This window comes from Sminthopsis crassicaudata, chromosome 2, assembly GCF_048593235.1.
Source record: "Sminthopsis crassicaudata isolate SCR6 chromosome 2, ASM4859323v1, whole genome shotgun sequence".
Classification (NCBI taxonomy): Eukaryota; Metazoa; Chordata; class Mammalia; order Dasyuromorphia; family Dasyuridae; genus Sminthopsis; species Sminthopsis crassicaudata.
The window spans coordinates 94,279,521-94,303,159 of record NC_133618.1 but is presented as its reverse complement, the minus strand read 5'-3'; the positions used below and the strand labels follow the sequence as shown (position 1 = coordinate 94,303,159).

General features: G+C 31.6%; 1 protein-coding gene across 32 annotated transcripts in view; it reads left to right on the top strand.

Moving 5' to 3' along the window:
- The window catches only part of NRXN1 (neurexin 1), a 1,346,328-nt gene that overhangs the window by 606,486 nt on the left and 716,203 nt on the right, over positions 1-23,639 (top strand). For 24 of the 32 annotated variants that reach the window (XM_074286819.1, XM_074286814.1, XM_074286810.1 and 21 more), the window contains 2 exons: positions 6,253-6,456; positions 9,024-9,050. In XM_074286819.1, the coding sequence (XP_074142920.1) occupies positions 6,253-6,456; positions 9,024-9,050 (231 nt within the window). The remainder of the gene's footprint in view (positions 1-6,252; positions 6,457-9,023; positions 9,051-23,639) is intronic. The other 8 variants (XM_074286813.1, XM_074286834.1, XM_074286827.1 and 5 more) reach the window with 1 other exon arrangement.

Genomic DNA, 23,639 nt, shown 5'->3' with positions numbered 1-23,639 from the left:
ATAAAAAAGACCCTGACTCTGACAAAAATTCACCTTCTGCAATTAAATGGGTTCTTGGTTATGTACATCTCTTCTACATATCTTATGATCCAACTCATTATATCCCACTGAATTCTAACAATTCTCCCATTCCTCAGTTTTAGTTGACAATGAGACTATAAGCATTAATGAGAATGGAGGATAGTTTCCAAATGGTAGCATTATTTCATCATACCTCAAACACTCCTCTTACTTCCCAGGGATTTTGACTATGGTTTTTGACTCATAATCAAAAGACCTGGATTCAAGTATCTCAGGTATCTATTATGTGAGCAGAGAAAAGACATTTAACAAGTCTCTGAGAACTCTGTTTCCATCTATAAACTTCAGATAATATTTATAGTGTATATCTCAGAAAGTTAGTGTGAAGAAGCATTTTACAAATCTTAAAGCACTATCCAGATGTAAGTTAATAGTGTAAGTGGATCCCATGTGATATGAGGAATAGATTAGTGAATTTGGAATCAGAGATAAGTTCAAACCTCAATCCTTGCATTTGCTTTCTGTGATAGCATGAAGCAAGAACATTTTCAGTCTTCACAAAACACTTGAGTCAACTCCATAAATGAAAAGTGGAACTATTACTTCATATTTTATAAATTTAACTATCCACTAGGTGCAATTTGTTACTTTGGCAATTTTGGACATTGTGTTGTCAAGCTTTTAAGGTAAAATTACTTTTCTTTTCCTAAGGATACATGATTCTGCTAATATAGGTTCTAACTTCACTGATGTATGTCACAATCCCTTTAAAATTTAATAGATGGTCGTTAAAGTTGCTGATATAAAAAAAAAAAAAACAATTCCATTAGCTTTAATGCAATTCAAATGGTAACCAATTAGAAAATACTCCTTTCAACTTACTGAGGCTAGTTCTTGGACAACAGTCATGTGACCATAGTCATACTCAATGTCCTTCTAGATTGGGAGAGTCTACCAGAGCTACAGCTCCACTATTTTAGACTTTGACAAGCCATGACAATGCATTACAGTCACAATTTAGTGAAGTCAGAATAAATACTTCTTAATTTCAAAAAAGCCTTTTCTTATTAAGGCTTTATTTATATTTATATTTATTTATATATATATATTTAGACAATTATCTATATTTACAAACTGATTTTTGGGAAGAGGGAAGAGAGATGGAAAGAAGAAATGTAAATCAGTTGAAAACCTAATTATTTCAAAAAATTAGTAACAATGTGATTGAATTTACCATTAAATTTTAAATTAGCTGATTAAATTCAAATATTTAAAAATTTATGTTTATTATCACTGTCTGATGGATCTATTTTATGGAACTAATTGTTAAATCTACTTTTCCTAAATACTATCTATTATTCTTGACAATCTTTGATGATATAATTCATGGATAAACTATTTTAACCAACTAAAAACATTTTAAGGAGTAGAAGGCAATTTAACATAGATCCCAGTCAACAAAACAGAATCCCCAAAGAAAACGGCCTTTGATTATTACCTTGCCAATATTCAAGATTTAGATCTTGGTTTCCAAATCCTAACAGATTCTGTTGCACAATTTTCATTTCAAGATGAATTATCAAAAGCAGGGCACCACAATATTTTTTAAAATCTTTTTTGGACAATATATTTGAGAATCCACATGCCTTAAATATAGACTTCTTAATAAATATAACTACATCTGAAAAAGCGTGGTTTTTTTTTGTTTGTTTGTTTGTTTGTTTTTTTAGGCTGGGGTTAAGTGACTTGCCCAGGGTCACACAACTAGGAAGTGTTAAGTGTCAGACCAGATTTGAACTCGGGTCCTCCTGAATTCAAGGCTGGTGCTCTAGCTGCCCCTTCTGAAAAAGTTTTATATTCACATTGAGGTCAGGAAAAAATTCCCTAACAAACTGTTCCATACAAAAGTAAAATGTGTTTCCCCTTCTTTTAAATCTTCCAATGAAATATGAAAGATGCCAACATTTTGGTTTAGAGGAGATATTTATTCAGCTAGGTGGCTAGTGTCATTTCTTTCTTTTTTTTATTTTATTTATTTATTTTTTTATAATTATAACTTTTTTTTTGACAGTACATATGCATGGGTAATTTTTTACAACATTATCCCTTGCACTTACTTCTATTCAGATTTTTTCCCTTCCTCCCCCAACCCCCTCCCCCAGATGGCAAGCAGTCTTATATATGTTAAATATATTACAGTATATTCTAGATACAATATATGTGTGTAGAACCGAATTTTTTGTTGCACAGGAAGAATTGGATTCAGAAGGTAAAAATAACAGTTCACACTCATTTCCCAGTGTTCCTTTTCTGGATGTAGCTGATTCTGTCCATCATTAATCAATTGGAATTGGATTAGCTCTTCTCTATGTTGAAGATATCCACTTCCATCAGCATACATCCTCGTACAGTATCATTGTTGAAGTGTATAATGATCTTCTGGTTCTGCTCATTTCACTTAGCATCAGTTGATGTAAGTCTCTTCAAGCCTCTCTGTATTTCTCCTGTTGGTCATTTCTTATAGAACAATAATATTCCATAACATTCATATACCATAGTTTACCCAACCATTCTCCAATTGATGGACATCCATTCATCTTCCAGCTTCTAGCCACTATGAAAAGGGCTGCCACAAACATTTTGGCACATACAGGTCCCTTTCCCTTCTTTAGTATTTCCTTGGGATATAAGCCCAGTAGTAGTATGGCTGGGTCAAAGGGTATGCACATTTTGATAACTTTTTGGGCATAATTCCAGATTGCTCTCCAGAATGGCTGGATTCTTTCACAACTCCACCAACAATGCATCAGTGTCCCAGTTTTCTCACAGCCCCTCCAACATTCATCGTTATTTGTTCCTGTCATCTTAGCCAATCTGACAGGTGTGTAATGATACCTCAGAGTTGTCTTAATTTGCATTTCTCTGATCAATAGTGATTTGGAACACTCTTTCATATGAGTGGAAATAGTTTTAATTTCATCATCTGAAAATTGTCTGTTCATATCCTTTGACCATTCATCAATTGGAGAATGGCTTGATTTCTTTTAAATTAAAGTCAATTCTCTGTATATTTTGGAGATGAGACCTTTATCAGAACCTTTAACTGTAAAAATTTTTTCCCAATTTGTTACTTCCCTTCTAATCTTGTTTGCATTAGTTTTGTTTGTGCAGAAACTTTTTAATTTGGTGTAATCAAAATGTTCTATTTTGTGATCAATAATGGTCTCTAGTTCTCCCTTGGACACAAACTCCTTCCTCCTCCACAAGTCTGAGAGGTAAACCATCCCATGTTCCTCCAATTTATTTATGATTTCGTTCTTTATGCCTAAATCTTGGACCCATTTTGATCTAATCTTAGTATGTGGTGTTAAATGTGGGTCCATGCCTAGTTTCTGCCATACTAATTTCCAGTTTTCCCAGCAGTTTTTGTCAAATAATGAATTCTTATCCCAAAATTTGGGATCTTTGGGTTTGTCAAAGATTAGATTGCTATTTTTATTCACTATCTTGCCCTATGAACCTAACCTATGCCACTGATCAACTAGTCTATTTCTTAGCCAATACCAAATGGTTTTGGTGACTGTTGCTTTATAATATAGCTTTAAATCAGGTACACTTAGACCACCTTCCTCTGACTTTTTTTTTCATTAGTTCCCTTGCAATTCTTGACCTTTTATTCTTCCATATAAATTTTGTTGTTATTTTTTCTAGGTCATTAAAATAGTTTCTTGGGAGTCTGATTGGTATAGCACTAAATAAATAGATTAGTTTGGGGAGTATTGTCATCTTTATTATATTCGCTCGGCCTATCCAAGAACACTGAATGTCTTTCCAATTATTTAAATCTGACTTTATTTTTGTGACAAGTGTTTTGTAATTTTGCTCATATAATTCCTGACTTTCCTTTGGTAGATATATTCCCAAATATTTTATACTATCGACTGTTATTTTGAATGGAATTTCTCTTTGTATCTCTTGCTGTTGGATTGTGTTGGTAATGTATAAAAATGCTGAGGATTTATGTGGATTTATTTTGTATCCTGCAACATTGCTAAAATTCTGAATTATTTCTGATAGCTTTTCAGCAGAGCCTTTGGGGTTCTCTAAGTATACCATCATGTCATCTGCAAAGAATGATACTTTGATTTCCTCATTTCCTACTCTAATTCCTTGAATCTCTTTCTCGGCTCTTATTGCCGAGGCTAGAGTTTCTAGTACTATATTGAATAGTAATGGTCATAGTGGGCAACCTTGTTTCACTCCTGATCTTACAGGGAAAGGTTCTAGTTTATCACCATTACATATGATGTTTACTGAAGGTTTTAAATATATGCTCCTTATTATTTTAAGGAATAGTCCATTTATTCCTATACTCTCAAGCGTTTTTAGTAGGAATGGATGTTGGATTTTATCAAATGCTTTTTCCGCATCTATTGAGATGATCATATGGTTTTTATTAATTTGATTATTAATATGGTCAATTATACTAATAGTTTTCCTAATATTAAACCAGCCCTGCATACCTGGTATAAATCCCACTTGGTCATAGTGTATTATCCTGGGGATGATTTTCTGAAGTCTATTTGCTAATATCTTATTTAAGATTTTAGCATCAATATTCATTAAGGAGATTGGTCTATAGTTTTCTTTCTCAGTTTTCGATCTATCTGGTTTAGGTATCAGTACCATGTCTGTGTCATAGAAGGAATTTGGTAGGACTCCTTCAATCCCTATTTTTTCAAATAGTTTACATAACATTGGAGTTAGTTGTTCTTTAAATGTTTGGTAGAATTCACCTGTAAATCCATCTGGTCCTGGGGACTTTTTCTTAGGAAGTTGGTTAATAGCTTGGTCTATTTCTTTTTCTGAGATGGAACTATTTAGACTACTTACTTCTTCCTCTGTTAATCTGGGCAAGCTATATTAGTGTCATTTCTTTCAATTCTAAAATCTTGGGAATCTATATTTTCATATAGTTGGTTTCATACATAGCCATTGATGGATTAATTAACTTGTTTTACAAAGTTCAACACCTGTATGTTGTAAATTACTGTCTTTTTTTTGAAACTAACTTTTCACTGTCATAGTTCTATTCTAAGTGACACTTCTCCAAGTGTTCATTTGCTAATACTTTTCCAATTTACTTCTGAAAATACTGCTAAAATAATAATGTTAACATTACATCTCCCTTATAACCCAAATACTATTTCTCCTAGAGTAGGTGTTTACTATAACCACCTTGTAAGGATAACTAAGTTCAGAAAAATGGAGTAGCAATATCTTAGGAAAAAATGGTGTCATTCCTACTGGTAACATTACTCCATCATCCCCACCACCACCACCCAGGAATTTTGGCTGTGGTTCTTGATTCTTACTCAAGTGAACTGGATTCAAAACCTTCCTCAGATATGTTTTAGTCAGGTGATTGTAGATAATCTAAGAAATCTTAGATTTCAGAAAAATGGAGTAGCATTACCTTTGTGAGGATGATGTCATTCCTGCTTGGCAATGTAGAAAAACTATGGAAAAGATAACAATAAAGGCACCTTTTTTTTTCCCCCTACAGATGCACAGTACTCACCATTGTGATTAGAGGATAGCTATGAAATGCAGATCAGGGTAGTAAACTTTGAGTCATATGATGTGTTTTCAAATGTCATCTTTGCTATTCATTAGATATCTAACTTTGATACCCTGGATCACACTTTTTCCATTTCTAAAATGAAAAATGCCAAATGGGCTCTGAAACTTCTTTTTGCTTTAAATTATATGGATCAATAAAGAAGCAGTCCTTAAATTCTAGATTTTTTTGAGCTTGATCAGATTATAGAGATGCTCAAACTCAATTGCTGTATTTCACAAATAAAGAAACTGTTTAGCAAGATAAGTAACTAGTTCAAGGTCATACATTTAATGGCAGTCAGAAATGAAATTTTAACCCCCAGGCTACTTCTAGTGAAGCACTGCTATGCCATTTCTTTTTAATTTTCTTCATTGAAAATTTTATCCTAGTGTGGTTTCTGAAATGCACACTACTAACATTAAAAAGTCAGCCTCACTCTTTCACATGAAGTCTATTAATGTGAATTGTTCTTTTCCATTTTGAGAATTTGGTAGTTGAAAATGAAAGGTGAACATTCAGTGTGAATTGAGCCTATCTCTAGTATTTGACTTTTTTCCTTTAAAAATACAAATAAACTAAACCAATAATGGTTTTCTTCCCTTCTGCAGAGGCAACTGTCTTGAGTTATGATGGAAGTATGTTTATGAAAATTCAACTTCCTGTGGTGATGCACACAGAGGCAGAGGACGTGTCCTTAAGGTTCCGATCACAGCGGGCCTATGGCATTCTAATGGCAACCACATCTAGAGATTCTGCAGATACTCTTCGCTTGGAGCTGGATGCAGGGCGTGTGAAACTGACGGTCAACCTAGGTAACAACCTCCCTTCCCCCATTGAACTAACATTTTTCACTGGGTTTGTTTTTGCTTGCAATCATTCACCAAGCAGCCTGTTTGCTATGGGAAGTAAACACATTTAATGATCTAATTTCCATTTTTTAAAAAAATATGTATTTACATTTTTCTTTAAAATTTTACTTTTGCATCTTTTTTGTTTGCTTTACTCAGCCTAACATAACCTGTCATAGTGTAGCTCCTACTACCTTGTTGAGTGTTTTCAAAAAGGGAGCCTAGTTTACCTTGGCATTTCTCAAGGAAATGTATAATTACTTTGAGTGTTGCAAACATAAATTTTCAAATTAATTAAATTTTAATTCACCTCTGCACTTGAATGTAAATAAATCTCCTTTATAAGCATTCCATATACCAAATATCTCCTAGTGTTTTGGGACTCTTCTCTGATGGGCTTTTCCTTTGAACAGTCATACAAGGTAGTAACCCATCTTCTGTTTTGAATTACTGTGTGGTGGTATTTTGCTATCAAAAGATAACCCACAACCCTTCAATGCCCAAAGTCTGCGGCCCTGAGCAAACAGCCATGTGAACACTGAAAACACAGACTCTTCTACAGAAAAATAATGCTTTCCTGGTTTTTGCATTTAGAAAGAATACTCATAAGTTAGCTACAGTAAAACCTCACCAATATGACTTAATATTCTAAGGGAAAAAATCTGAAAATAAGGAAAAGTCTGATTTACAGACTCTATTCAACTGTTTTGCTTTCAAAAATAAATACTTAATCTAATAGATAACAAGATATTGTCAAGTACAGGTGAAACTATACCTATTTTAATGATTAGATAGAATTGTTTCTAATTACCCTCTCCTCCCCTCACCCCAATGGACCTACATAGACCTTTTTAAATGCTGGAGAACTTGGATTTCCTGGGTAGGCTAAATTTTTTCCCTTAATATCTTGTAGATGGTGGTGATTTCCTTAATGAATCTTTCTAGTTAATTTAAAAGGAACCATGCCCAAAGTCTATAAAGATTACCAGCTCCAAATTGGAGGGGTCAAAATTCATGAGGTTTTACTGTACTTACTTTATTTTTTTCCATATGATGCTAAACTCTTGGTCTGTGATACTTTGCTTATGATTTCAAATGGAAATAAAAAGCTAATGAGAGTAGACAAGAAAGTTAAATTAAAAATGGCTTAGGTTTAGAAAATAAGTTGCCTTCCTTTTTTTAAGATCCTTGGATAAGAATGATGGTATTTTCTCATGAGGTACACAAGAGATGAAAATCCCACCCAAATGCTGAATACTCAAATTGAGCTAGACAGTGGTAGGTTATAGAATATAGAATACGAAAAGTCTGAATATATTTGAAAAGCAAGGAAAAGTCAATCTATAAACTCCTGCTTTTTTCCTTCTCTGTTCTCTTAGAGTTCCCTCTAGTGGCAATATTTGATTACTACATAAAGATTTTTTTTTAGAGTCTTTTAAAGGGCTTGTACTTTAAAGAAAAACAAAACAAAAATCCCCATGCTGTGTCCTCATTAAATGAAGAAAAACTCCCTCAGCAAAGCATTCTGTGGAAAGAGTTGTGTAGGTGCTGGTCCCTGGCTGTTTGCAACCACTTTTCTGATGCGGTTGACGACACATGACAAACTCAGCTATATGGAAACAGAATCTAGGTTTCTATTTTTCATGCTCCCCAAAGGCATTAAGAACACACACATCAAAAATCATCTCACTTTTAAAAAAAATTCACTGTCCATAAATATGATATGTAATAATCAGAAACAATTTGTTTTTATTGGATCTACTTTTAAAAGTTCAGTAATCAATTATTATTCAAGAGCGATGTTCACACAAAAATCACATTGTTAGCTTTTACAAGAGGAAAGAATATGAAAGGAGACGAGTGGAAAAGAAAGTGAGTGGGAGAAAAGGCTTTGGTAGTCTGAAGAAAGAGCACCCCTTGAGTGCCAATGATGCGTGAGGATGTCTTTCCTTGGCCTACTTAACATAAGCCATAGAATCCCACCTATAATGAACTGGTAATAATTCGTATCCATGCATGTAGAATTAAAAATGCCCTTGATGCTAAAGGAAGTGATTACAGATTATTTTATTTAGTCCCTTCCATTTAGAAAGATCATGGAAGCCTTTGTGGGATACTGGATCTCAGAGGTCCAGGATGTCTGAGCCTAGCTGGGACTGCTCTGCACCCCATTGTGACGGAGCACTTTTTAATTATATGGAGACCAACTCTCTGTTCTTTCACAGATGGGAAAAAAGTTGCAGCCTAGCTAAGTGAAGCATCTTTGACAGTTAAGAATAATTTCTTCACTTAGATTTGTCACCATGTAGCTTTGTTTGAAATTGGCCATTTTTTATCTTTTATTGTTGTTCCAACAGTGAAGTTTTATAGCAATAATTCTGGGTTACAGCAGTATGTAAAGAAAAATGACTTGGAGTGGCCATATTTGCATGTGTCTGTCCCCGGAAGGGTGGACTGTGATTTTATTGGATGTCTGCAGCTATTACTTTGAAGGATAAATTTTCATTTTTCATCTATTCTTCCCCATCTAGATTGTATCAGGATTAACTGTAATTCCAGTAAGTGCCTATTCAAAATTTTTAAAATGTTATTCCTCCATTATAAAATGATGTAAGCTAGTTGAAAAAAAATAAAGTGACGTGTAGAGTTTTGAAAAATCCATTAACTCACTCTTGAAGTACTCCAGCTCATCCTATAGGTGTAAAAATTCATTGTGATCTTTGTCAAATTGAGCATTTTTTCATGATGATTCTTAAGCGTTAATGAGAAGGAATGTGACAAGAATTCTGTAAAAGCCAACTGCAGAAATACTGCATTCATTCCTTTGTAGACTCACAGGTAATGGAAGTAGTATTTTAATTTATCTATTTCTAGTGAATGTTTAATGAATGACCAGATACCAGAGTAATCCCAGCCAGGAAACTTGCTTTTCCTCATGAAGGAGGACATTATAATATATGACCTATAAGGTCCTTTGCTATTATAAATCTATGATACCATGAATTTTCTATTTCCTGGGTGTTTTTTTAGTCTCATATTTCTTAAAGGAGCCAAAGTCACTTATTTTCAATGGTTTTGTGATTGTCTTTATGAATTATTCTAAAAAATTAAACTAGTGATTTAGAAAGTTGTCTTTCTAAGTCTTTTGTCCATATGAAATGATTCTCTTAAAGTGTTTCCTTGTCAAAAATTAAATTTATATAATGGATTTTTACACCTTAGCCATATAGCTATGAAAACTTTAAATCTGAACATTTATTATGCTGATATGCATGCAAATGATTATGTAAGAAAGTAAATGCATGGAAAGGGACTTAACTTGAAATTTGGATTATAACACATGAAAGGAGAGTGGACTGTGATTTTATTTGGGGTCTGTATCAGATACAGACTGTCTTTAAGTAATACTACATTATTAAAAATGTTATAAATTGTTTTTCTTTAGATTTTGTTAATCACCTTATAGACATTATAGATATTAACATATTTAAAAGTTGTTGTTTTTTAATGATACTGGAAAACTATCCATCCCTTTTTGACATAGTAAACCAAAATATTTTCTTTAACTTTAATGAAATGATGAATGAAAGTCTATGGGTCCAAATATCAAAAGATTTTGACTATATATTCATCAATAAATGTTTGAATAGGAACAAATATAGGTTTTATATTAATTTGAGTCAAAAAAGAAGCAACAGAAACAAAACTTTGTTAATACAAAAGCAAAAGTGGCTATTAAAATGTTAATTATTTGAAATTCTATGATTGCTCTTCCAATGGCTTACTTTACACTTTTAAGTATTGTTCCTTTATTTTCAAATTAAAGAAATATTCTCAAAATAAAGAAACTGATTGAAGCATTAATTTAACTAATAATTACATACTGGTTATCACTCGTTAAAAAAAATCCCATAAAATTCCTATATGTCTCTGGTAGTTGACAAATATATTTGCTACCAGCCTCCACCCCTTTTCAAAGAAAAATTATAGTTTTTAGGCTTAATGCCTCTGCTCTAGTTTTGTTCCTAGGACTCCCAAAGACCATGGTGCCTCTCACAAAAATGTCTTTGCTCTGAAAATACTTTCTCTTCACAATTTATATTGATATTCTATATTTCTCCAGTATTAACAGAAAAATCTTTCATATCAGAGCAATGTTCTTTTCTAGACATTTTGGTTTTATGTATACTAATTTATTTTAATTTAGAATAACTATATGATAAGATTTGAATCAATAATCTTAATTTTAAAATAGCCATCTAATGAATAATAGAACCATTGATGAAATTAAAAATATTTAAGTCACTGAATTCCATGTTGGATCTATGAGAAAAAAAAAAAACTATCCTTTTTGTTACTTATAGCCATAATACAATTATCTATTCCTTTTGTTAAATATTATTTTCCTCATTATGTTCCTAATGGGAAAAATTTAAGCTTCTTGTCTTACTAAAACTATTCATTTTCTCTGTATTTTCCTGGCATTTCATCTTTGATATTTTCTAGTATTTCTTCTTTTATCTTTGTCTTTTGTACAAAATTCATTATATGTTTCCTTCAGTTTTGAGGGAAACCTACTATTTTGTAGTTTTTCTCTCTGAGCTAAAAGAAATTTATTTGTCTTGTACCAACCTCTGGAAAAATACAGGCTTGTAGGTATGTATGATTTTCTGAAACCTAGAAGGCATATGTGCTTTTATTGAATCATAGATTTATGACATTTTCAGGGGGAAAAACATTTCAGCAAAGGTTTTATGAGATTAGCTTATCCATAAAACAAAGCAAGAAAAATAATTATGAAGAACCATAAAACAAAGCTAGAAAAAATTAAAACCAATTCTAGATTTAATTGAAAATAAGAATGTAATTTTAAAATTTAAGTTTCCAAGTTTTAATAGGAACTTCTATAGTTAAATTTCTTTTTTTCCCTATCCAGCATTCCTCCACAAATCTCTCTGCTTCTTCTTCTGGTCTTTAACAGTTTTCCTACTACCCACATTAATAGGAAATTAGAAGTTTTTTTATAAGAAAAAATAAAAAACCTAAACAAATTCAGATGTTTCTATTTTCAGAGTTTTTATGATAAATGGGAAAAAATGGAATGGAGAAGCAGAAGGAGGGCAGAGGAGTATCTGGGCACACATATGGATTTTTTAGATTGCCAGAGATTTCTATCACCCTGTATCTGGCACTCAGATGCAATATCCAAATCTTTTAGGAATCACAAAGAGGAAAAACATTTTTGTCATTTTCCCTAAGGGAAGACCAAATTTAAATTTCAAAGTATATTTCTGTTCGGTAGGCCCAGGGCTGACACCATTTATTCTTACTAGAAAATAGTAACATTTAAAAACTTCAGAATATTATAATGAATTTTGTTGCTTTTTCCACTTCAAGTTCACTTTTCTATGTTGAAAGAAGGCTTTAAAAAAAAGCCTTTTCTACATTAATAGGTGATATGTCAATGTCAAAATATAGGCATTAATAGCCAAGAATACAAACTGATCATCTTTGTACATATACCTCGGCCACAGTACTTTTATGTGTATAATATCATTTGTCATTGTTTAAATGTGCCTAAAATCTGAAACTTGCAATATGTTTATATGGCTACCTATTTTAATGATTTATCAGAGTGAGGATAGTATGCCTCATCCTTCTTAGTACCATTGTCATGGTGGGTTTGAGAATAGGAAAAATATAAAAGAGTTGTTCACATGCCATATCAGAATACCACTTTTCATTTTCTTTTTTTATCAAATATTTAGAAAGACAACCTTTCCTGATCAAATAATCACATGGATGTTCCTAATATAGTTTTGACATTTGAATGAAAATGAAAGAACCTCCTTATTCTGAAAGTTCCTTAAACACATATGGAGCTTTTCATTTATCAAAAAGATGAAATTGGTTCAATAAAGGATTCATGGAAAAATGCTACCAAATCAGGATTATTTGTAGTAATCACAAGGGTGATCAATATGGATTAGTTGGGGAAAAGGAATGAAAAATATTTTATAAGAAATAGTCATTGAAAAAAAATGAAGCAATGCCTAATAGCGAAGTACAATTTCATGTTGAATCTTTTTCTTGTACTTGATATTTGTTAAGTTCATAATTTTTTAGATATGAAAAAACATTCTTCTCCCTCAATCAAAAAAAGTGTCATTGTTTTCATATAACAAAAGCAATACCAATTAATGACTGATAAATAATGGGAATATATGAATCATATAGAATCATCCCATGGATTACTTTAAGTAAATGGTGGCTGACTTGATATTTGTACAAATTTGTTGCCTTAACAAAGATCTAAACATCTCCTCTGCAAATTTGTTGACATTAATTTTCTTAGCATTTCTTTCCCTCATAGGTAGTCCAAAGTAAAACTTAACCAAAGTTATATAATTTACCACAAATTCTGAATTACTAGGGTTAAAATAATCACTCACAATTATTCTGTGAGTCAGAATTCTCAAAATAGTGTGGTATAGATAAATACTTCTGCAGCTAAATTTCCATAAAACATCTCTAAGAGATTACTTACTACATTTTATCATAACTACTTAAAAGATATATTTCAAATTTGGAGGCATTATCATACAATAAAAACAATGATACATCTTAAAATACTGATTGTGGCTTCAAATTATGACAAATAATATATAATCTTAGATATATTTTTCTACTGTTTGTGCCTTTTGTCAAAAGTAATATTAATTCTGTGGTCTCTCCCCAGATAAATATTTGATCCCAATAGTACTTATAGTTACCTTTCTTTCTCCCTTTAAAACTTTTAGTGTTATAATCCCTTGATATTTACACATTTAGTAGATTTGAATATCTAATTTGATCCTATTAAATATAGGTTAAGACTTGTCTGTTTTCATATTATATAACCAACTCTTTTAAATATGAAACAGATGTCTAATGCTATTTCAAATTAGTGTAAGGAATACAAATTTTCCTTCACTGGCAGGGCATACAACCCTGCCAAAATCTCATCCACTTTGATTATGAACAATAGCCCTCAAATGACTTTCTTTTCAGAAAGTTTCTTTTTTCATTGTTTCTACCTCATCTTTCTTTTTTTCCTATTACCCTCATGTCTTCTTTCTTTTTCTAACTAATTTCCTTTCTCATTTTTCATGTTAAAATATTCTGTGTCTTCTGTCCTTATATTACTTCTCTGTAACCTTATTTTTTCTATTTCTACCTTTTTTCTTATTTGCCAAAATTTATTCAGCTTTCATAGAATTTTTAAACATATTAATATAAATATACATACACTTAGAAATACACGGAGGAATGATATGTTAAATGTTTAACAACCAGCTCTCTCTCTGTCTCTCTCCTCTTTCCTCTCTCTCTCTCTCTCTCTCTCTCTCTCTCTCTCTCTCTCTCTCTCTCTCTCTCTCTCTCTCTCTCTCTCTCTCTCTCTCTCTCTCTCTTTCACACACACACACACACACACACACACACACACACACACACACACACACACACACACAAAAAAAAAAAAAAGGCAGACACAATTCATTTAAATTCAATCTGCTTTGGTAACATTTTCTTATCACTTCTATGAATCTAAAGAAATAAACCAAACCCTGATCTTAGAGTTTGTAAATTTCTGAGATATAAATGCTTAAACAGAAAATTTAACAATCTGCTCTCAAGAGGCAGTTTACTGTCTGCAGCACAATCCTGCACGTGTTTGTATATACACAAATATAAACATGTCTAATGTTTTCTTTCACCATCAAGACCAATTCTGACTATTTCAAATTTCCTCAAATATAGTTTGTCTAACTCAAAAAAATAATTGGAAGGTACTTTTTAAAGTAGCCAAACTTTAGCAGTTTAACAAATGGTTATGCTATTGCAGAAAGCTAATGTTCTATTAAAATTAAGACCATGAATAATTTCATGGACAAAGGATAAAATAGTATATTTCAACAGCTCATAATATTACTCAGTTCCCAAACATGGAAAGAGTCATAATCTCTGAATACTAAACTTCTCTAATTTTTTTAAAAATGTAGTAAAGAAAACTGTATTATGCTATTGGAAAATGTACTTTGATGGATTGTTCAAGTGGATAATAAAATCTATGTACTGTCATTTTATTACCAGATAAAAAGATAGCCTGGATATCAGTTATTACCCCGTTTTCTTATCTTAATATAAATGGGAAAATAATAAAAAGATGAGAAATGTCAACCAGTAGCATTTGAACTATATTAGATTTCTTCCCTCTTACTGCATTGTCAGCAGGCTGCTTAAGAAGACACAAGGGAAAATAATACTTCTTTACATGAAACAAACAAAATATTCTAGTATGATTCTAATGACCAAGAACTAGCCTCTAAAATGAACATCTCTCTATTTGCCTTCTGTACACCTCACATAATATTAGCTTCATCTTGATCAATATTTTTTCCATCAACTTATTAGTTTATCAGGTATTATGTACCTTACTACTAGGTGTTAGGCATTTAACTAAGCACTGTGGATAAAAAGAAAAGAAAAAACAGTTCCTACCCTGAAGGTAGTAACATTCGAACAACCTTGTACAAATAAGATATATAGATAAATTTAATATGGTCCCAAAGAGAAAGCATTAACAATAAAAGAGGCTAGGAAAGGCTTCTTGGATGTGGTAGGATTTTAGCTAAGATTTCAAGTAAGTTAAGGAAGCCAAAAGACAGAAGTGAAGGGAGGGAACATTTATGCCAGAAGCATGAAACCATGAAAGTGCAAAGTTGGAAAATGAAGTGTCATGTGTCAAGAACAGCAAGGAGAGAATCACAGAATATTGAAAGGAGGGTTAAAAAGGTGCAAGGTTATAAAGGTTTTAAAAGTTAAGCAGGAGCTTTTAATTTGATCCTGGAAGTAATGAAAATATATTAGCATTTACTGAGAATGAGAACACCACGGACAGTCCAATGAATGGGGGTAAACTGAAGTAGAGAAAGATACGAAACAGGAAGACCAGTTATTGTAATAGTCATAAAATAATAGTGTCTTCCAGGATCATGACAGTGGCAGAAGAAAGAAGGAAGTGCATAGGGAAAATGTTGTGAAATGTTATGATTTAGAGAGAAAGTAGTGATTTAAGTTTTGGATATGCTGTATTAAAGCTACTATGGGACTTCTAGTTCAAAATATTTGATTGACATTTGGAGATGAGAGTTAAGAGGTTAGGAGAGAGAGATTAGGATTTGAAAAAACTGATATAAGAATTATGCATATAGAGATGATCATGAAAATTGTTGGAGCTGATGAGATCAGCAAGTGAAATAAAATAAAAGGAGAAGAGAAGAGAGCCCAAGACAAAACCCTGTGGGATATCCACAGTTAGGAGGGATGACCCTTCATAAAGATCCAGCAAAAGGAGATTGAGAAGTTATCAGAAAAGTAGGAAGAAAACTTAGAGAGAAGAGAATAATATCAAGAATAGGAGAGTGATCAACAGTGTCAAAAGCTCTAGAATGGTCAAGAAGATTGAGGATTAAGTGAAGATAATATTTGACACTTAAGAAGTTGATAGTAACTTTTAACATCTTAGTTTTAATTGGATGATGTAGACAGGGACTAGACTACACAGAGTTTAAAAGAGAGTAAATATAAAGGAAATGGAGGTACCAATGTAGATGTCCTTCTTGAGGGGATTAGCCATGAAAAAGAAAATGGTAGATAGGTAGATAGTTAGCAAAGATAGATGGATAGGTTTTGAAAACCATATAGATGAAAGATATCTTAAGGATGGGGAAAACATGGAATTTGGGCAGGTAGCAAGCAAACAGTCAGGAGAGAGGAAGATATAGAAAAATAATGATAGAGTATAAGGATAGAGGAAATTATCTGCTACAGAAGATTGGATGGGAAGGGATCACTTAAGCATGTAGAAAGATATATAGATATATAGGAGATAGTGAAGGAAAATATCTGAATAACGAGAGATGAGAATGAAGGAATAATATAAGGCAACTCTTGGCAAATGGTCCTAATTTTTATTGAAATATGCGTTGAGAGAGGAAAGGAAGTCTGGAATGTTTGGTAAAGCTACTGAAGAGAGGGGAATGTAGAATGTATCACCTAAGGAAATGAGTAGATGAAAAAGAAACTGCATGAAGGAATGGAAACAGAAAATAAAACCAATGTCCTCAGCCAAAAATGTCTAAAATAAGAGGGAAAATAAATAACCTCCAAAAGAAACTTAAATTGTTGCCTGAAGGTTAGCAAAGGAATAGAAATATATTGAAAAAAGTAACCAAAAGATTGGTATGCTCCAGATAAATGAATCAGACATATAAAATTAAGTACTGAGAACTAAATAAAGGAAGGCCCTGTGAGTGCATCAAAAGTGTGACTTTTAAATATTTTTTATTATAAAAAGAAATTAGTGAAAGTCTTGCTGGTTTAATTTAAAGGCACACAAATATATGCATTAATTACAAGGTAAAAAGAAATTTAGGCCATTTTATTTATTTACTAAAGTTCACATTATTACATGAACAGAAACATCAAAGTGTCACAGATATTTTGCTAAGTGTTCTCTTACCTATTTTAATTAACCTCCTTAGTTCCATGATTCACCCACTAGGATAGTCATACCTACGATCTCACCATAACCCATAACTACAACTGAATTATTATAAAATTACAAATAAACATAGATCATATTAAATAGGAGGTTTTTGTTCACTCATTGAAAGAGTTGGATGAAGAATAAGGAAAGGGAACATTGGTAGATAGAATCATAAAAAGTTTGGGAGGAAGAACAAGAGAGGCACACAAAAGAATGGGGCAACTATTCTCTTCTGACTAACTTTCCAGTTAGCTTGTTATTTTGTCCTGAAGAAGACATTGTCTTTGTGTAAAATGATGGAGGAGGAAAAGCTGAATGGTGGTATAAAAGGTCAAAGTCCTCAGAAATCTTTAGCTTCAATGATCATTGCTTAGAAATGAATAATTTATTTTTTGTGAAAAGTACCTTGAAGATTTTCATTAAGGATAATATCAGCAGGAAGAAGAGAGATGCTTCTTTTCTTAGAAAAGGAAACATTGCTCTTAATAATGTTATTACTTCTAAGTTTATTGAAAACTGCCAATATATTCTGAAGCCCTAACTCAGAAGCTGGAAGATATTTGCATTGTTCTAAAATGTTAATGCTCTCAAAATTAAGGTGGGGAATAATTTTGCAGTGAATATGTTAGAGAAATAATAGGATTAACATTTTGCAAGTTCATGGTCCTGATGAGCCTTGACACATGATAGAAAAGTACATTGAGTTTTCTCTCTATCATACTGCTAGATAAATCCATTCACTCAGCTTACTACTAGAACTTTAGACCTTTTATTTCTTATTATAATAAAATCTCATTAATTCAGTCTTTACTAATTCAGAATTTTAATCTGTCAGACAGGTCCAAGCTAAATTATGTAGCTATCTATGAAGAAAAGGATTGTTAAGTAAATTAATTGTGTAAACAAAGTTACAGGGGGAATTTTTAAATTGCTTAAGAGCAAAAACTTTTCAAGTATGTTCCCAAGACAGATTTATACAATTGTTATGTTAATTAGAAATTATTCTTATCTATAAATTGAAACTAGTTCCTTCTAATAAGTCTCAAGTGCTTCTGTCAGCCTAGAATACTTGGAAAATTAAAAATTGCATTTTTGAAATAAAATATTCTGTACTTCAAATATTCCAGATTTAACTCTGCTTTCTTAAACTTCAGTTAGAAGTAATATGTTTAATTAATAATAGCTAAATCTCAAAATTGTTGAACATGATGAAAATATCCTTCAGCACATCAACTGGCTAATTTACATGGTCCCTTTAGTTATTTTCTAGATTTATATTGAACATTACATTTTAAATGAAAAGAAAGCAACAAGAAGGGGTACGTGGAGGGAGATAGGGAGATTTCCATTGAAAACTGATTCCCATTGATTCGACCTCCACCATTATTAACTTTGGTGCAGTACTGATGTAGAAGAAAAATGGCAAAATAATGGTCTTTGTCATTTGAAAAGCAAACTAAGGAATACCAAACCTAGCTCATTGTGTGGAAGATGATTCTCTTTCTTTGTCTCATCTTTCCCTCCTCCCCCTCACAATACTGGGTTTTCTTTTCAGATTTCTGTCTCCTAATTTGGTTTGTTTTTATGGAATCACAAACTTTTCCTGATGTAATTCAGTCCACAGAGAGATTTGCAAGACTACATAGTGCACTTTTAAACCACACATATAATTTCATTAATATGAGGAACTCTACCAAATTCATGTTGTCACCCAATTTCTAATATTCAGAAAAAAGTTGCCTGGGGTATTAAAAAGTTAGTTAACTTAACCAGGGCCAATTAAAAGAGGAACCCAGGGCTTTCTGACTCTGAGGATAGCTCTCTATTCATTTTATCACTCTCATACTCTCATACTACTATTGAAATTAATTTTGACACTCATTTGTATTTCTTTAGTACCTTATTAAGACATTTAAAATCTCTTTAGAGATTCATAAATGAACAGGCACATCATTAACAATATGACTACAAATTCTTAGATATTTTCTTTAAGTAGATAAATTCAAAAAGAATAACTGAGGATACATGTAGTCTCTGAAACTACAAACAAAATCATATCATATGATCAACAAATGTAGAAATTATATTCATAAATATGAGAGTATTCTGGATAAAGCAGGTAGTGAAGTAATATAATTAAGACAGACCAACAGAAAATAAGAAATTAGTCATTTGAGTCACTAAGATAATATTGATTCAATTTTAAACAAGCATGCTTAAAAAGCATTTCTTTTGGAAATATAAAATAATGCCATCTAAAGTAGAACAAAATGGGTTAAGAGTTTTTCCTAGACAGAGGACAAAAACCCCAAATCTAGAAAGATGCTAAAAATGGTATAGATACTGGATTAAATGTTTTTTTCTTTTGTAACTCAAAATATTTGTTTATATTTGTGATAGTTTCATTCTTATTCAGTGGTGTCTATTTGCAAGCATTTGCTATTTGAAATCTGCTTTGGAATCAGGTGGAGGCAAATAATAATATATACACATGCATACATATATGTATGGGTATTTTCTGAATAATACATATATATTTGAGTTATTTATGTCTTTGCATATGCATGTATGTGTGTATGTGTAAACATATCTATTCAATCTTGACACTGATTAAATTTTTTTTTCAGATTAACTACTTGAATTAATTTCTCACGATAGTGTAGCCAATTCTACATTTAGATAAAGTCATTGTTTTATATTTTTATTAATATCAGAAGAAATAAATAGAAACCCAGAGTATACTTTCCTCCTGAGCAACTGAAACTGGATACATCAGTGTAATTCTGAAACTATGTCATGAAATTTTTATTTCTATTGCAGTATACCCTTTTGTAAAAATGGCCATTTACTACATGGATTCCCATATTTGAAGCACACTAAATGGTTAATGCTAGCTTAAATTTAATCTGGTATTTACTTGATACTTGGATGGATCAATCTATATGCATGAATACTTCATCCATCAATGCAGTTCACAATCTAACTATACTTGTCTGTCCTAAGGAATTCTAGTCCATATGTTCCATTAAATCCTCCAAAGTGGTCCCTCTCATTGTGCTTAGACTTTCCTCTGTATCTCTTGACACTTATTGCATAATACTGTAGGGTGCTAGATACTTATTAGCTATTTTTAACTTTTACTGTCCTTATCTTTCTCACTTATCTTGGATTCTCACTCTGTCTCTGTCTCTCTGTCCCTGTCTCTCTGTCTCAAGTCTCTTTCTCATATATATCTCTCTGTGTGTGTATAGATACACATATGTATGCATATATGTGTGTATATCCATAATATATTAAATAACTGTATTTATTAATATGTATAGATGACATGAAGAAGTTATTGACTTTAGAGTCAACAAAAACCAAAAGATGAGATTTGTATAAACAATCTGTCCATAAATTCAAATGTAAGACAGATTTCTCAGTGGTCTCTGAAGGGACCATATGAACATTATCCCAAGATTTTGGGAAATGTTCCAAATAAAAGTGACCTTGAATGTGCAGGTACCTCTGAAAGTCTGTTGTAGCCTTTGGGCAGGTGTTGTTCTAATAAATGCTCTAAAAACCTAAAGAGCTGAATGAGAGCTGATATAATTTCTATATAAGAAGACTGATAGAAAACAGGCATGCAGACATTACTTTTCCTTTTTACCTATTAGTTAAATCAACATCTAGGACACTCCAACTTTCTGTCTCCTCCACAAATCAAACTGATTTGGCACATGGTTTAATTGTTGCATAGTCACTGCTACAGCTGGGTGACCACCTGTTTCTAAGTGCTTCCTAGGGAGTAAATTGAGTCATTGGTTTCAGAGGACCTTGAGTCAAAGACAATTTTAGGCAAAAGAGTAACAGAAGAGTTTTTCAAATGGAGAGATAATAATTATTAGGCAACAAAACATAGGGTCCAAAGCAATGGCTAAGTATAAATATTATATAGCATATATAAAATTATACAATAAATATATAATAATAAATAAATTATATGAGATAATTTTAGAGGCAGCATTAATAGATTAGATGAGGTTATTTTTAAGAAACAAATCAAAAAATTGTCTATTTTAATGTGTATTGATATTTTTGCAGAGTTTAGCTGATAAATACTAATTTTCATATTTTAAATCAGATAACTAAATCTGATATCTTCTTTAGACTAGACCTTTTAAAATACATATGTAGAGTCTGCCATGATCAAATAATGAAGAATGAAAAGAATTATATTCATTGTCAAGCCTCAGAATTCACCTGATTAAATTACTTAGAAAGTAATCTAGTTGATATCATAGTTAGTACAAAGAATGATATTAAATAATATGATATAATTCATTCCTCTAGGTCTTTGTCTCAGGTACTCAATTGAGAGTCCAAGTATCATATAAGGTTTTTGCTGATTATTAAGAAAACCTATTGTAAGAACTTTTAAGAAATATTAGGAAAGAAGCAAGAGATCAATTTACTCAAATAATTCCTCTATTTAGAAGAAAGTAGAATATATTTTCTTTATCTTTTTATGCATCTTTATGTCTACCTTAAAATGTGAAATATTAATTAACACATAATTTTTTAAGTTTGACATGTCCAGTATGTAGGAGTTGGTGATAAAGTTACCTAATTACATGCATTGTACATACCTACATGAAGACTTTTAATGCTGAGCTAATCTAATAGTATTCCTACAATAATCCTAAAATCCAAACAACCATTGCCTGAAAGAAGAAATAGTGTGTTTAAGGTTATAAAAACATCTGATCTTTACATTGTTCAATATGAGTCTCCCTGCTCTGTTCATACAACACCAAAGTAAATAACCTTTAAGAACATGCCACAGCCAGCTATATTTTTTGTCTTACCCAATGATGTTTTGGAGTTATGCATAAATATCTTGAGACAAGTATTTTTCTGGTACTTTTATAGTCCTCTATTTTTTCATCTCTTTATAACCATTATGTTTTCAACTTAAAAGAACAACCTAAGAAAACATTAAACATCTAGTATATGACTTTTCATATCTGACATATGTGCTAAATGAGAGTATAAAGCAAAAAACAAAAGACTAGAAATAAAATTGTACAAAATTCTTACAAATTGTAACAAAGGAGTTTAACAGATTGTCAACAAAATTATTATAAAAAGAAAATTGTACTGTAAGAGTATAAAGTTAGTAAAAAATAAAGTCACAGTCCAAATATTTCCTTTCATTGAAATTAGACCTTTTGAAATCTATTTAAACTTATGAAAGATAGATTGGAAAAGAAGTATATTTTAAAACTTTCTCTTAGCAATATATATTTTTATTTTATGTTAACAATGACGTAAATATGGTGTTCAGAAAGGGCACAATATCTTTAAATGTTATTTTTTCATGTTGGTAAACATTTATTGCTGAAATATTTATCTTGATGTGGCATAAATCGGCACAATCAATATCAAAGCCATTGAGGCAAAAATGGGTTTCAGAATAATATATAGCAAATTGTTTCTATATCATTTAAAAAAGTTTACCTACAAACTATTTAATTAGAAGTGATTTATATCATTCTGAATTCTAACTTGTCACATCTAAATTCCTGATGTCATCATACATTTTGGACATACCCACACACATGCATGAGCACATTTACAAAAGAAGACTTTTTGACAGATTTTAAGAGGAAAAAATAGAATTAAAACTGACAGAGAGAGAAAAAAAGTTCTCATGGGATATTTCTATAAATCCATCTAATTAAAACCTATTAAACATCTAATAAATGCAAGGGCATTTACTACCTTAGGTAGTTTGTCATATTAGCAGGCTGACTTCAGAGTCAAGAACTGTATTCAAGTCATTCTTCTGACACATACTAGCTCTATAAATATGGCAAGTCTCAACCCTTGTACGCTCAAGGCAGCACAATACAAGTATAAATTACAGCGTTGTTCATCTGAATCTGTCAAGAGAGTTTTCCACCAACAAAATGACAGGTATGCAACAATTGTTTTAAACTTAAATTAAAGTCTTGAGCCACTAGTTAATTAAATACATATTAATATGAAAATGAATCTGATGGCCTTTCCCCAAGAACCTAAGATAATTTATTTCATATGCCAATGTTCACATTGCTGAATTTGAAATCTATGAAATGATAATTCTTGTAGTTTTTGCTTAGCTGAATGAAGTCTGTTATTAAAAAATCATCAAGAAAAATAGAATGTTTTTCAGCTACTGCCTAGATCTTCTTAAATACTAAGAAACATTTTCCCCTAATACACAACCCACACACAAAAAATCTATGGAATCAAATCAATAAAATTAAATGAACACCTATTGTGTGAAAGGCACCAAGGTGCTGGAAGGTTGTAAATGATAAAAAAAAAAAAAAAAAAAAAAAAAACTGTTCCTAAGTTTATAATATGACTTGGAAGTAAAAGCAAAAAACTTTTAGGTGTTTAGATAATAGCATAATATTTAAATAAAATTCACATAATCCATCAGTGAACAAATATATATATATATATATATATATATATATGTGACATATACACATTAAACATGAGACATTTTATGGTAAGGCTATAG